General features: G+C 39.1%; 1 protein-coding gene across 1 annotated transcript in view; it reads right to left on the reverse strand.

The window, feature by feature from the left end:
• The window catches only part of EPRS1 (glutamyl-prolyl-tRNA synthetase 1), a 64791-nt gene that overhangs the window by 15352 nt on the left and 35592 nt on the right, over positions 1–13847 (reverse strand). The window contains exons 19-21 of the mRNA XM_052653457.1: positions 7356–7589; positions 2787–3046; positions 407–458 (exon numbers count right to left, since the gene is read on the reverse strand). Of these exons, the coding sequence (XP_052509417.1) occupies positions 407–458; positions 2787–3046; positions 7356–7589 (546 nt within the window). The remainder of the gene's footprint in view (positions 1–406; positions 459–2786; positions 3047–7355; positions 7590–13847) is intronic.

Here is a 13847-nt window from a genome sequence, read left to right on the forward strand (position 1 = left end):
AGTATGAGAGTCAAGCTTCAAGTCTGGAGGCTTTCCCTGCTGGTAAATCCTCTTTATATGCATGTAAGATGGATCCTTCTAGATCCTTCTAAGAAACGAGAGTGCTCTAAATTCGTAAGACTTGAATCCTAATCTTGCTTCTGCTGTTTTACTGTTTTGTTACTTTGGACTAATACTTTCACCTCACCAAAAAAACAAAACAAAAATAAAATAATGACTATCTCATAGATCTTCTTCTCGTTTCAATACTTTCTGTGAGCATGCTTTGAAAACTGACACGTTACATGACTATACTATGGATTACTAAAGGCATTATACATTATTACTCTGTATCTGGATTTTAGAATCTAAATGTAAGTAGCCTGTGAGAAATTTAAAAGAAGAAATCAACTGAGCCCATACTCACTTGAGAATACCAATCTGCAAGACTGTCTTCTTTTCTGGCCTCAAGACCCAACCTGTAGATATAAAAAATAAAATATAAATCTCTTCATCCAGCAACTGCTTTGAGGCTGAATAGAAATAAACCCCGAAACTTCAAAATGGCTTGTTTTTCTTCAGTATGAGTTATTTCTATGTTTGTATCTCTTCTGTATTCATCCCTATATTTTTATCCTAGAAAATAGTCATTTCTTAAAGGGTAGTGTGATACTGTCCACAAAAATTAGGAAAGCTAAACTTAACAAAAAGCTATGATTTTAATGCAGACATTCCTTTACAAAGTTCTTTATAAGTTACCTTATAAGTGAAGTCACACAGTCGTGTCCGACTCTGCGACACCATGGACTGTAGCCCACCAGGCTCCTCCGTCCATGGAATTTTTCAGGCAAGAGTACTGGAGTGGATTGCCATTTCCTTCCCCAGGGGATCTTCCTGACCCAGAGATCGAACCCGGGTCTCCTGCATTGCAGGCAGACGCTTTACCATCTGAGCCACCAGGGAATCCCAGTTACCTTATAAGTTCTTTATAAATTACTACTTATTTGTAGTAAAGACAGAATTTATTCTTACTAAAAAATAAAAGGAAGCTTTTGCCAATCTCAATCCAGATAAATTAGAGTAAAATCAGTGTCTCACTGTAAGTAACCTGTAAATAGTAAAAAACAATGGCCATATATATATAGACATATGTCAATACACAAATGTGTATATGTGTGTGTGTATATATATCCTTACATGTTCTTTAAGTTTTTCTTTTAATTTCAATCAATAAAAGTCACAGAGATAGATACCTCCAAAATAAATTAGGTCTACAATAAAAAAACTATTCTAGGCAATAATCTTTTTTTTGAAACACTGACAATTATTCAGCAAACTGCAGTCTTAAAATTCACACAGAAAGTCTATCCAGTAGTTATGTCTTATAAAAGGTCCATCTTTTTAGAGTTTATTGGCTTACTAGCTTAAAAGCTGAATGTATTTACATTTGAATTCTCCATTTTTCACTTTGACACATCTCAGCAAAATGTCTACATGAAGTCTGGTCCCTTCACAAGCAGTTAGAGGTAAAAGGTAAAATGTTCTGTTCTCGTCTCTCAGTTCAGTTCAGTTCAGTCGCGTCCAACTCTTTGCGACCCCATGCATCGCAGCACGCCAGGCCTCCCTGTCCATCAACTCCCGGAGTTCACTCAAACTCATGTCCATCGAGTCAGTGATGCCATCCAGCCATCTCATCCTCTGTCGTCCCCTTTTCCTCCTGCCCCCAATCCCTCCTAGCATCAGAGTTCTCGCCTCTACGATTCTATAATTCTGATCACCTAGTTGATGTGCAAGAAAAGTCACAGTTGTATTCTCTTGTTTAAGGAGAGACGAGAGACAGGATGCCATGAGAGATGAGAGGCATGATTTGAAATTCAGCTAAAAAATCTTAACACCAAAGTATCTCTAAGTATCTCTAATATCAGCTTAGCTCAGGTTTAGCTTTGAGAGAATCTCACATAGAGTTCACTCTAATCTTGGGATGGGGATAATGGAGGAATCTTATTGTTCACATGGATTGGAAATATCGAAACACTGTTTATTCCACAGTGGGTGTCATCTTTAAACCAGGTTTGTTTCATATTTAACCAACCATTTTAAAAACCTATTTCAAATGAAGTTTTCATTTAGTCCTCACAAAAGATTTTCATTTGAAAAATCTGCTAAAGTAAAAAACAATATGTATAGCTAGGTTAACAACTGTGTTAAAGGGAGGAAAAAGAGAAAAAAATAACATTTTTGCTGTTCAGTCGCTAAGTTTTGGATAGGCAACTCTGCAATTCCATAGATCACAGTATACTGGGCTTCCCTGTCCTCCACTGTTTCCCAGAGCTTGCTCAAACTCATATTCATTCAGTTAGTGACGTTACCCAACCATCTCATCTGTCGCCCCCTTCTCCTTTTGCCTTCAATCTTTCCCAGCATCCAGGTCTTCTCCCAAAATACATACATATACATGTAACTTTTTACTTGTGTAAGCGAATGAAAATCTCTTGATGGATAGAGAAGAAACTAGTAACACTGGTGACCAGTTCATTATGGTGGTTGGAGGAACTGGGAAAATGGGAAACAAGAATAGGACTGAGATTTCACTGAGCTTTTTATATTCTAAGATTCTTGAACCAAGCAAATGAATGTGTTACCATTTAAATATACAGAATATGAACAGAAGCTATCTGCTGATATCATACATTTAGCATTCTCCAATTTAATGTGATAGTCAAACTAACCAAAAAGAAGGTTTTTTCAATAAAGTTGAATTCATCTAAAACTTTGCTTCACTTCAACTGAAGCTTCCGGTTTATTACCTGGTCTGCTTCTTAGGCCCTTGTCCTTCCCCTGCTCCATTTGGTGACAGCCCACTTCCTTGGTTTTTAGAGTCTTTCTTTTGGGTGTCATTTTGCTTCTGAGGCTTATTCTGCTTTTCAGATTTATTCTCCTTTTCTTTCTTTTTCTTATCTTTCTCCTCAGCCCCAGTGGCAGAGACAGGCTTATAGTCTACTCCTGTCAGAGACCTGTACTGTGCTTTCAGCTGAAGGAGGTCTTGTACGGCTGTATCTACTTGATCCTTTAACAGAGAGGAAAAAGAGAAGAGAGCATTTAATTCCAATCGCTATCTAAACACCGACATCCGATGTTTTACAAGCACATCTGAAAACACAAAGGCAGAGGGGTAAGGGCTAGCGGTGGAGGATGTTAAATATACTAACTGCTGAAATGAATAAGAGAACATGGTAAGTAGGGAGAGAACTTGAAAAGTTACTAAAATTTAATTGTACTATAATGGCTCTGTTTAAAGAATAGTCGCCAGCCAAACGCAGCTACTTAAAGTAAATAAAACTTAAAATTTAATTCCTCAGTCCACAATAGCCCCATTTCAACTGCTCAACAGTTCCAGAGGCTAGTGACTACGGTACTGGACAGAACTGTTAGAGGACATTTCTATCATCTCAGAAAGTTTTACTGGAAAGCACAAGATATAACATGTATTCTGCAGTTTAACATGAGTCTGTAAAGGACAGAAGTTGAACATTTCACAATTATAAAAATGACAATAATCAAGCTTCTATATTACTGATTAAACTTCAAAACCTCTAACGACTGTTTTCCACTCATGTGAATTTGTACCAAAAATCCTACTCCTATAGTATAATAGGACAAGTGCAAACTACACCAAAAGTTCAAAGTAAAAGCTGCCATTTGAGACTGACAGAGCTTTAGGAGTATGAGTCACACAAAGAGTATGCATTAAGTGTCTCCACTGTGCCAGGCACTGACAGATATACGTCTCTATTCTTACAGCCAAGAAAGACAATAATTAAAATATAGCGTGTTTAACTTGTGGATGTGACGGGTGATGAAAGTCAAGTCCAATACTGCATTGGAACCTGGAATATTAGGTCCATAAATCAAGGCAAAACGGAAGTGGTCAAACAGGAGATAACAAGATGACATTTTAGGAATCGGTGAACTAAAATGGACTGGAATGGGTGAATTTAACTCACATTACAGTTATATCTACTACTGTGGGCAAGAATCCTTTAGAAGACATGGAGTAGCCATCATGATCAACAAAAGAGTCCAAAAAATGCAGTACTTGGATGAAATCTCAAAAACGACAGAAGGCAAACCAATCAGTATCAAAGAAATCCAAGTCTATGCCCCAACTAGTACTGCTAAAGTAGCTGAGGTTGAACAGTTCTATGAAGACCTATAAGACCTTCTAGAACTAACATCCCAAAAAGATGTCCTCTTCATTATAGGGGACTGGAATGCAAAAGTAGGAAGTCAAGAGCTACCTGGAATAACAGGCAAATTTGGCCTTAGAACAAAATGAAGCAGGTCAACGGCTAACAGAGTTCTGCCAAGAGAACGCGCTGGTCATAGCAAACACCCTCTTCCAACAACACAAGAGAAGAATCTACACATGGACATCACCAGATGGTCAATACCGAAATCAGATTGATTCTATCCTTTGCAGCCAAAGATGAAGAGACTCTATACAGTCAGCAAAAGCAAGACCAGGAGCTGACTGTGGCTCAGATCACGAACTCTTTATAGCCAAATTCAGACTTAAATTGACGAAAGTAGGAAAAACCACTAGACCATTCAGGAACGACCTAAATCAAATCCCTTACGATTATACAGTGGAAGTGACAAATAGATTCAAGGGATTAGATCTGAAAGAGTGCCTGAAGCCTATGGACGGAGGTTCGCAACACTGTACAGGAGGCAGTGATCAAGACCATTCACAAGAAAAAGAAATGCAAAAAGGCAAAACAGTTGTAGGAAAGGGCCTTACAAATAGCTGAGAAAAGAAGAGAAGCTAAAGGCAAAGGAGAAAAGGAAAGATATACCCATTTGAACGCAGAGTTCCAAAGAATAGCAAGGAGATAAGAAAGGCTTTCCTCAACACAAAGAAAAAGAGGAAAACAACAGAATGGGAAAGACTAGAGATTTCTTCAAAAAATCAGAGATACCAAGGGAACATTTCATCCAAAGATGAGCACAATAAAGGACAAAAATGGTATGGACCTAGCAGAAGCAGAAGATATTAAGTAGAGGTGGCAAGAATACACAGAAGAACTATACAAAAAAGATCTTCATAACCCAGATAACCACGAGGGTGTGATCACTCACCTAGAGCCAGACATCTTGGAATGCGAAGTCAAGTGGACCTTAGGAAGCATCATTTTGAACAAAGCTAATGGAGGTGATGGAATTCCAGTTGAGCTATTTCAAATCCTAAAAGATGATGCTATGAAAGTGTTGCACTCAATACGCCAGCAAATCTGAAAAACTGAGCAGTGGCCACAGGACTGGAAAAGGCCGGTTTTCATTCCAATCCCAAAGAAAGGCAATGCCAAAGAAGGCTCAAACTACCACACAACTGCACTCATCTCAGATGCTAGCAATGTAATGCTCAAAATTCTCCAAGCCAGGCTTCAACAGTACATGAACCATGAACTTCCAGATGTTCAAGCTGGATTTCAAAAAGGCAGAGGAACCAGAGATCAAATTGCCAACATCCACTGGATCATCAAAAAAGCAAGAGAGTTCCAAAAAACATCTACTTTTGTTTTATTGACTATGACAAAGCCTTTGACTGTGTAGATCAAAACAAACTATGGAAAATTCTTAAAGAGACAGGAATACCAAACCACCTGACCTGCCTCCTGAGAAACCTGTACGTAGGTCAAGATCCAACAGTTAGAAATGGACATGGAACAACAGACTGGTTCCAAATCGGGCAAGGAGTACATCAAGGCTGTATTTGTCAGCCTGCTTATTTAACTTATATGCAGAGTATATCATGAGAAACGCTGGACTGGAAGAAGCACAAGCTGCAATCAAGATTGCCAGGAGAAATATCAATAACCTCAGATATGCAGATGACACCACCCTTATGGCAGAAAGTGAAGAACTAAAGAGCCTCCTGATGAAAGTAAAAGAGGAGAGTGAAAAAGGTGACTTAAAGCTCAACATTCAGAAAATGAAGATCATGGCACCTGGTCCCATCACTTCATGGCAAATAGATGGGGAAACAGTGGAAAGAGTGAGAGAGTTTATTTTTTCAGGCTCCAAAATCACTATAGATGGTGATTGCAGCCATGAAATTAAAAGATGTTTGCTCCTTGGAAGAAAAGCTATGACCAACCTAGACAGCACATTAAAAAGAAGAGACATTATTTTGTCAATAAAGGTCCCTCTAGTCGAGGCTATGGTTTTTTCAGTAGTCGTGAATCGATGTGACAGTTGGAGTACAAAGAAAACTGAGCGCTGAAGAATTGATGCTTTTGAACTGTGCTGTTGAAGACTCTTGAGAGTCCCTTGGACTGCAAGGAGATCCAACCAGTCCATCCTAAAGGAGATCAGTGTTGGGTGTTCATTGGAAGGACTGATGCTGAAAGCTGAAACTCCAATACTTTGGCCACCTGATGTGAAGAGCTGACTCATTTGAAAAGACCATGATGCTGTGTAAGATTGAAGGTGGGAGGAGAAGGGGACGACAGAGGATGAGATGGTTGGATGGCATCACCGACTCAATGGACATGAGTTTGGGTAAACTCCAGGAGTTGGTGATGGACAGGGAGGCCTGGCGTGCTGCAGTCCATGGGGTCTTAAAGAGTCAGACACCTCTGAGCAACTGAACTGAACCTAGACAGCATATTAAAAAGCAGAGACAGTTACCAACAAAGGTCTGTCTAGTCAGAGCTACGGTTTTTCCAGTAGTCACTGTATGGATGTGAGAGTTGGATTATAAAGCAAGCTGACTGCCGAAGAATTGATGCTTTTTAACTATGGTGTTGGAAAAGACTCTTGAGAGTCCCGTGGACTGCAAGGAGATCAAACCAGTCTATCCTAAAGGAAATCAGTCCTGAATGCTCACTGGAAGGACAGATGCTGAAGCTGAAATTTCAATCTTTTGGCTACCTGATGCAAAGAACCAACTCACTGGAAAAGACCGTGATGCTGGGAAAGATTGAAGGTGGAAAAGAAGGGGACGACAGAGGATGAGATGGTTGGATGGCATCACCGATGCAATGTATGTGAGTTTGAGTAGGCTCTGAGAGTTAGTGATAAGACAGGGAAGCCTGACGTGCTGTAGTAAGAAGGGTTGCAAAGAGTCAGACACAACTGAGTGACTGAACTGAAGTGTTATGTCAGAGAACAGCAGAGTCCATGAGCATGTCCAGTCAACCCTAGTTGGTGGGAAAAGGATCAACAAACGATTCCCTAAAAGGCAAGATAAAAGAGTTGAGAACTGACATTAAGAGTAGAGGATAACTAGGTTTGACAGGCAGAAAGCGTTCCAGACAAAGAAAGTAGCCTGTAATGTACAAAACAAAAACACACAAATGTAATACCACACCAACCTGAGAAGCTTTTTCAGCTTTAAGTTTTCGAACTACTTCTCCTTGAGAAGCTACTTTGTCAAAAAGTAGTTTGGCTTCTGGTGTTTCTGGACCACTAGGCTCAGAGCTTCTGGGTGGACTTGAATCTGAACTTTGAGATGATGGGGGCTGACCAGGAACGTACTCCTTCCCAGTTTTTTCTTTATACTGAGCTTTTAGGGACAGTAAGCATTCTACAGCTTCATTTACTTTAGCCTGTGAGAAAAGGGGAAAAAAAGACAAATATTTAATGCTTTCTGAAATTTCTGAAAATTTCAATTAGTATTAAAAATCATTAATTACTGCAAAATATCCCTGTAAATAATCATCAAGAAGAAATCCAAGCACAAAGGAGTCAAATAATCAGCCTAAAGTAACACATCAAAGCTAGAGAAAAGTTAAAAATATAAGTATCATAAACCTATATGCAAATCATAAAAATAAACATAAATGTCATACACATATAATACTGTAACTTTTAACTTCATATATGTAAACAGACAAAGTGGAGAACATCCAAGCAAATTGTCAGTTTCCAAGTCTTAGAACTGTAAATAGTGGAGTCAGAATTTACAAAATCATCATTTGCCTGTACAAATTCTTATTTTCTTCAGCCCATTTAACAGACACAAAATATACCATTAGAAAACACCAGTATGAGCTCACCTAAAGAATAACTACATCACTCTTAAAAATTTACAATGAAATGAGAGTGTATGTTGAGGTTTTAGATATTCACTTCATATATATATCAGCCTCTGATACTTCCACTTAATTATGGTGAAGAATGAAACACTCAGCCAAAAGGAAGATTCTTGTGACTTCAGCAGAGGACATCAACACAGGCCAAGCTGGATACTTCACCTGAATAGAGACACCATCTAACCACAGACTATACTACATGCTTATACTGTATACTCTACCGCTGGAAAGCCGAAGCATCGATCCAATCAGAGGAAAAGTGCCTCCCAAATGGCTTACGCAAGTTTTACTGCTACATTCTAACAATGCTCCAAATAGCTAAGAAGAACCCAAAGAAACAGAAAGAATGTTAAGATGGGCTCAAAGGGAAGCAGGAAGAATCCATATATCTTCAAAGAATTGCATCAACAAAATAGCAAATGACATTTCCTTGTCCAGCTATTTATGATACAATTCTCCTGCCTGTCAGAGTGCCGCAGCAGGTATCACAGAGGAGGATAAAAGGAGAAACTGCAAAGAGCTGGTTGTCTGATTTGTATTTCTGACCTGTCTCTTGTTTATACCGTCTTTAGAACTTAAAAGTGTTTTCAAAGCAAAATCTATCTGTCTAAGAAAAGAGACAGAGAGTTAATCAGACATATAAGAATTGAGAAAAAAAGAATCTTCCATCAGCTAAATGAAAGAACATAGAAAAAAAAGTTAAGGGACTTCCCCTGCAGCCATTTCTACAAAAAGACACCTATCTGAAAAAGTTCCATTTTACACCATAAGCAGGTGTTGACTACAGTTCAAAGTCAGATGGCACACACTTCACAAAGGAAAAAACCCTTGTGTGGCAAAGGAGAAAATTAGCATGGGAAAACCACTTCATTACTGAATGAAATATTCTAAAAGACCAAAATTATATATACCTCTCCAATTGGGAAATGGAACATTCTAGATATCTAAATAATCTGCTGCTGCTGCTAAGTCGATTCAGTCGTGTCCGACTCTGTGCAACCCCACAGATGGCAGCCCACCAGGCTCCCCCGTCCCTGGGATTCTCCAGGCAAGAACACTGGAGTGGGTTGCCATTTCCTTCTCCATCTAAATAATCTACTCAGATTATTTTTCAAAACAGGGTGAAATCATACTACTTGCTATGCAGTCTTTTCTGATGATTTAGAAGGTAACCAAAGATTCTTGAGAGAAAGAGAATTAGACACATAAAACATAAGTCACCATCATTTTATGGCCTATTTACTCTGTACCAGATATGATGCTAAGTGCTTTTTATGGACCATCTTAGTTAATTCTCTAAACAATCCTTATCCATTTTATAAAAAAAAAGAAGAAAAGTTTAGAAAGATTAGGGACCATACCCAAAGTTACACAGGAAGTGGTAGAGTGAGAATTTTAATCTAGGGTTTATTCTAGACACAGGGATCCCCAAACTCCAGAATCTAATGCCTGATAATTTGAGGTGGAACTGATGTAATAATAATAAAGTGCACAATAAACATAATGTGCTTGAATCATCTTGAAACCATCCCCCCACCCCCCAGTCCATGGAAAAATTGTCTTCCATGAAACCAGTCCCTGGTACTAAAAAGGTTGGGGACTGTTGTTCTAGAGTTTTGATCTTAATCACTATAGTATGCATCACATTACAGAAAATATGAGATAGTGATCTAAATTTAAAAGGTAATTTTAATCCTGCTAAAAAGCAAGAGAGTTCCTGAAAAACATCTATTTCTGCTTTATTGACTAGGCCAAAGCCCTTGACTGCGTGGATCACAATAAACTGTGGAAAATTCTGAGAGAGATGGGAATACCAGACCACCTGACCTGCCTCTTGAGAAACCTATATGCAGGTCAGGAAGCAATAGTTAGAACTGGACATGTAACTACAGACTGGTTCCAAATAGGAAAAGGAGTACGTCAAAGCTGTATATTGTCACCCTGCTTATTGAACTTACATGCAGAGTACATCATGAGAAACGCTGGGCTGGAAGAAGCACAAGCTGGAATCAAGATTGCTGGGAGAAATATCAATAACCTCAGATATGCAGATGACACCATCCTAACGGCAGAAAGTGAAGAACTAAAGAGCCTCTTCATGAAAGTAAAAGAGAAGAGTGAAAAAGTTGGCTTAAAGCTCAACATTCAGAAAATGAAGATCATGGCATCTGGTCCCATCACTTCATGGCAAATAGATGGGAAAACAGTGGAAACAGTGGCTGACTTTATTTCTTTGGGCTCCAAAATCACTGCAAATGGTGACTGCAGTCATGAAATTAAAAGAAGCTTGCTCCTTGGAAGAAAAGCTATGACCAACCTAGACAGCATCTTAAACAGCAGAGACATTACTTTGCCAACAAAGGTCCATCTAGTTAAGGCTATGATTTTCCAGTAGTCATGTATGGATGTGAGAGTTGGACTATAAAGCTGAGTGCCGAAGAATTGATGCTTTTGAACTGTGGTGTTGGAGAAGACTCTTGGGAGTCCCTTGGACTACAAGTAGATCCAACCAGTCCATCCTAAAGGAGATCAGTCTTGGGTGTTCATTGGAAGGACTGATGTTGAAGCTAAAACTCCAATACTTTGGCCACCTGATGTGAAGAGCTAATTCATTTGAAAGGACCCTGATGCTAGCAAAGATTGAGGGCAGGAGGAGAAGGGGATGACAGAGGATGAGATGGTTGGATGGTACCATCGACTCAATAGACATGAGTTTGGCTGGACTCTGGGAGTTGGTGATGGACAGGGAGGCCTGCCGTGCTGTGGTTCACAGGGTCACAAAGAGTCGGACACAACTGAGCAACTGAACTGAACTGAATCCTGCTAATGTGCCACAAAAACTGCTTTTTTTAAAGAGATCTGTGATTATTACTGAATATGTCTCACAGAATGAGAAAAAAAATGATTTCTTTTAATATTTTAATTTTCTGCATTAAAGGCATTTACAAAGCAGAATTGGATGATACTACTCAGTACAGACTACACAACAGCATAAGCACTTGTTAATAGATCTTAAGTCTTTAATGGACAAAGACTGTTCTAAACTTACTTAATGTGCCAACACAGACAAAAAAAGTTTTCAATAAATAATTGCTGATGCAAATAAATGAGAACGAAAACAGCCTACTGAAAAACCTTCAGTAAAGGTGTAAGATGGGAATTTGAGGAAGTAAAAACAACCCTGAGAGTAGGATATTAAAATACGACTGAAAATGGACAAAGTGGATGAGAACACAGTTGGTTGGAACACATGAGAAATACACAAACTATTTTTGCAGCAGCCACTAGTGGAAACATTTCCCCACAGGAAAAGGGGGGAACTTTAATAAAAAGTTAACCAATTTTAAAATAGTAAGAACAACAACAAAAATTAGCAAGAACAGAACCTTTCAAAATGGCCTTAGCACCTCAATGATCAGTGGGAAAAAAAGGTTTAAAAAATACTTTTTAAATACAAGGTACTGAGAATCAAAATGCTACAACTGCAGAAGTGAAAGGTGCCATCACCCCCACCACATAGGCGAGGTTTGACAAAACCAGACAATTATTAACTATTTTTAAGAATTTTTTTTATGTGGACCATTTTGTGGGTCTTTATTGAATCTTTTACAATTTGCTTGTTTTTTATGCTCTGTTTTTTGACCCTGAAGCATGTGAGATCTTAGCTCCCTGACCAGGGATCAAACCCACACACCCTGTACTAGACGGTGAAGTCTTTTAACCACTGGACTGTCGCAGAAGTACTGTGAATTATTATTTGCATTTAATGTAGTAATCATCTGATTTTGCTGCCATTTATTACTCCAATTTTAAAAATCCTCAACTACAGATGTTCTGAAAACTTTTTCAACAAAAGGCATGGGCCAGACAGTAAATATTTTAGGCTTTGCAAGGCTGCTGCAACTATGCAACTCTGGAATTACAACACAAACACGGCCATAGACAAAATATGTAAACTAGTAAGTGTGGTTGTGTTCCAGTGACATTTCACTCACAAAACACAGGTGTAGGTCAGCTTGGCAAGCCCTGTCCTCAAGTGTCACAAGTGTTCCATAAAAACTTGGATTTACCCGTTCCTGACTTCCAATTCAAAAAATATTGGGTTGGCCAGAAGATTTGTTCAAATTTTTCCATAAGGTATTATTTAATGTTCAGAACGTTTCACTCAGATTTCAGACCAGAGAGATCTGTTCAAAATCAAAACTTTATTTTTTGGACCTGTGGCTTTAAAACTTTTACAAGTTAATATGTAAAATCTGAATAGTGACCTTAACTATGAAAGTAACTCAGCAGTCAGAGCTATGAAATCTTGGGCCTATTTGTGAATTTCACCTCACACGCTATCTGCCCGATCCACCACTTTAACACAGAAGCCTCCTGGGCAGGCGGAAGAGCAAAGAGGAGCACAAAGCGGACTGGAAGGGGCACTGAGGGTGAACGTGAAGGTTGTTATTCTTTGCCCGCGTTGTGCTAATACTCTGCTTTCATGCCTAAAGGTTCTTACACAGAATCACCAATCTGATCGTGAAGTAGAAAAGGAGGTGGGAGAAACAGAGAAAGAAACTCTCACGGAAACCTGTAACTATAAAACCTCAGCCGCAGCCGACCACTTTCCTTACTTGAGTGGTAACATGACATGGTTGAGAAACTACTTCTGTGGGAAATGGATGATTAAGAGGCTTAGACAAATCATTAATGTAAAACCAGCATAAACTTGCTTAATGAATAGTAACAAACTAGTAAAACCATGACGCCCACCCCTCACAGGTGCTTAGAATGCCTCTAACTGCTGAAACTCCAATACTTTGGCCACCTCATGCGAAGAGTCGACTCACTGGAAGAGACTCTGATGCTAGGAGGGATTGGGGGCAGGAGGAGAAGGGGACGACAGAGGATGAGATGGCTGGATGGCATCACTGACTCAATGGACGTCAGTCTGGGTGAACTCCGGGAGTTGGTGATGGACAGGGAGGCCTGGCGTGCTGCAATTCATGGGGTCGCAAAGAGTCGGACACGACTGAGTGACTGAACTGAAGTAAACTGGAAGTAACTTGGAATCTAGGCTTCGCAGACTTCATGAAGTTACTTTTATGTTCACATTTTACTTTATGTTCACTGCAGGAAGCAGTTTCTCATTGGCTACTAAAACCAACAAATAAAAAAAAAGGAGTATTTGACAAGGTTGTTGTGAGGATTAAATGCAAAAAAAGCATCAGTGCAGAGTGCGCCTTTCCAAATGGAGTCTATACAACATTTCCATTCCTAGTAATTGAGTTGGTTCTCTAGCAAAAAGAGCAATTTACTACTTCAGCATTTAGAGAAAAAAATATAGATATGTAAGTAACATTTTGAAACAGATATGGTACACTGTAGGCATTCAATATGCAAACTACAGTGAAGTAAGATGCAGTACCACACTTACCATTATCAAAAAATATGTAGTCAAAGTACCTCCCCAATTTCCAAAGAAATTTAGGTGATTTTTTGACCCACAGGTTGGCTTTTCATAACAGTGCTGTTCAATGGATGTCGTCCATTAACCCAACAAGATGGGAGACATAGTTGGCTGCTACTCTAAGTATTGAGTTGGCCAAAAAGTTTGTTCAGATGGTATGGACCACCTCGAATGAACTTTTAGGCCAACTCAATATACTTGCTGCTTTTGTTACTACCCCACATACACGCAGCTGACTAAAAATCAGCCCAGGATATCAACGTATTCTACTAAGAATGAAGGAGTTTAAAGATCAAAGTCCTTCCCCTCAAATTACA

The sequence above is a fragment of the Budorcas taxicolor genome, chromosome 16 (genome assembly GCF_023091745.1).
Source record: "Budorcas taxicolor isolate Tak-1 chromosome 16, Takin1.1, whole genome shotgun sequence".
Taxonomy (NCBI): domain Eukaryota; kingdom Metazoa; phylum Chordata; class Mammalia; order Artiodactyla; family Bovidae; genus Budorcas; species Budorcas taxicolor.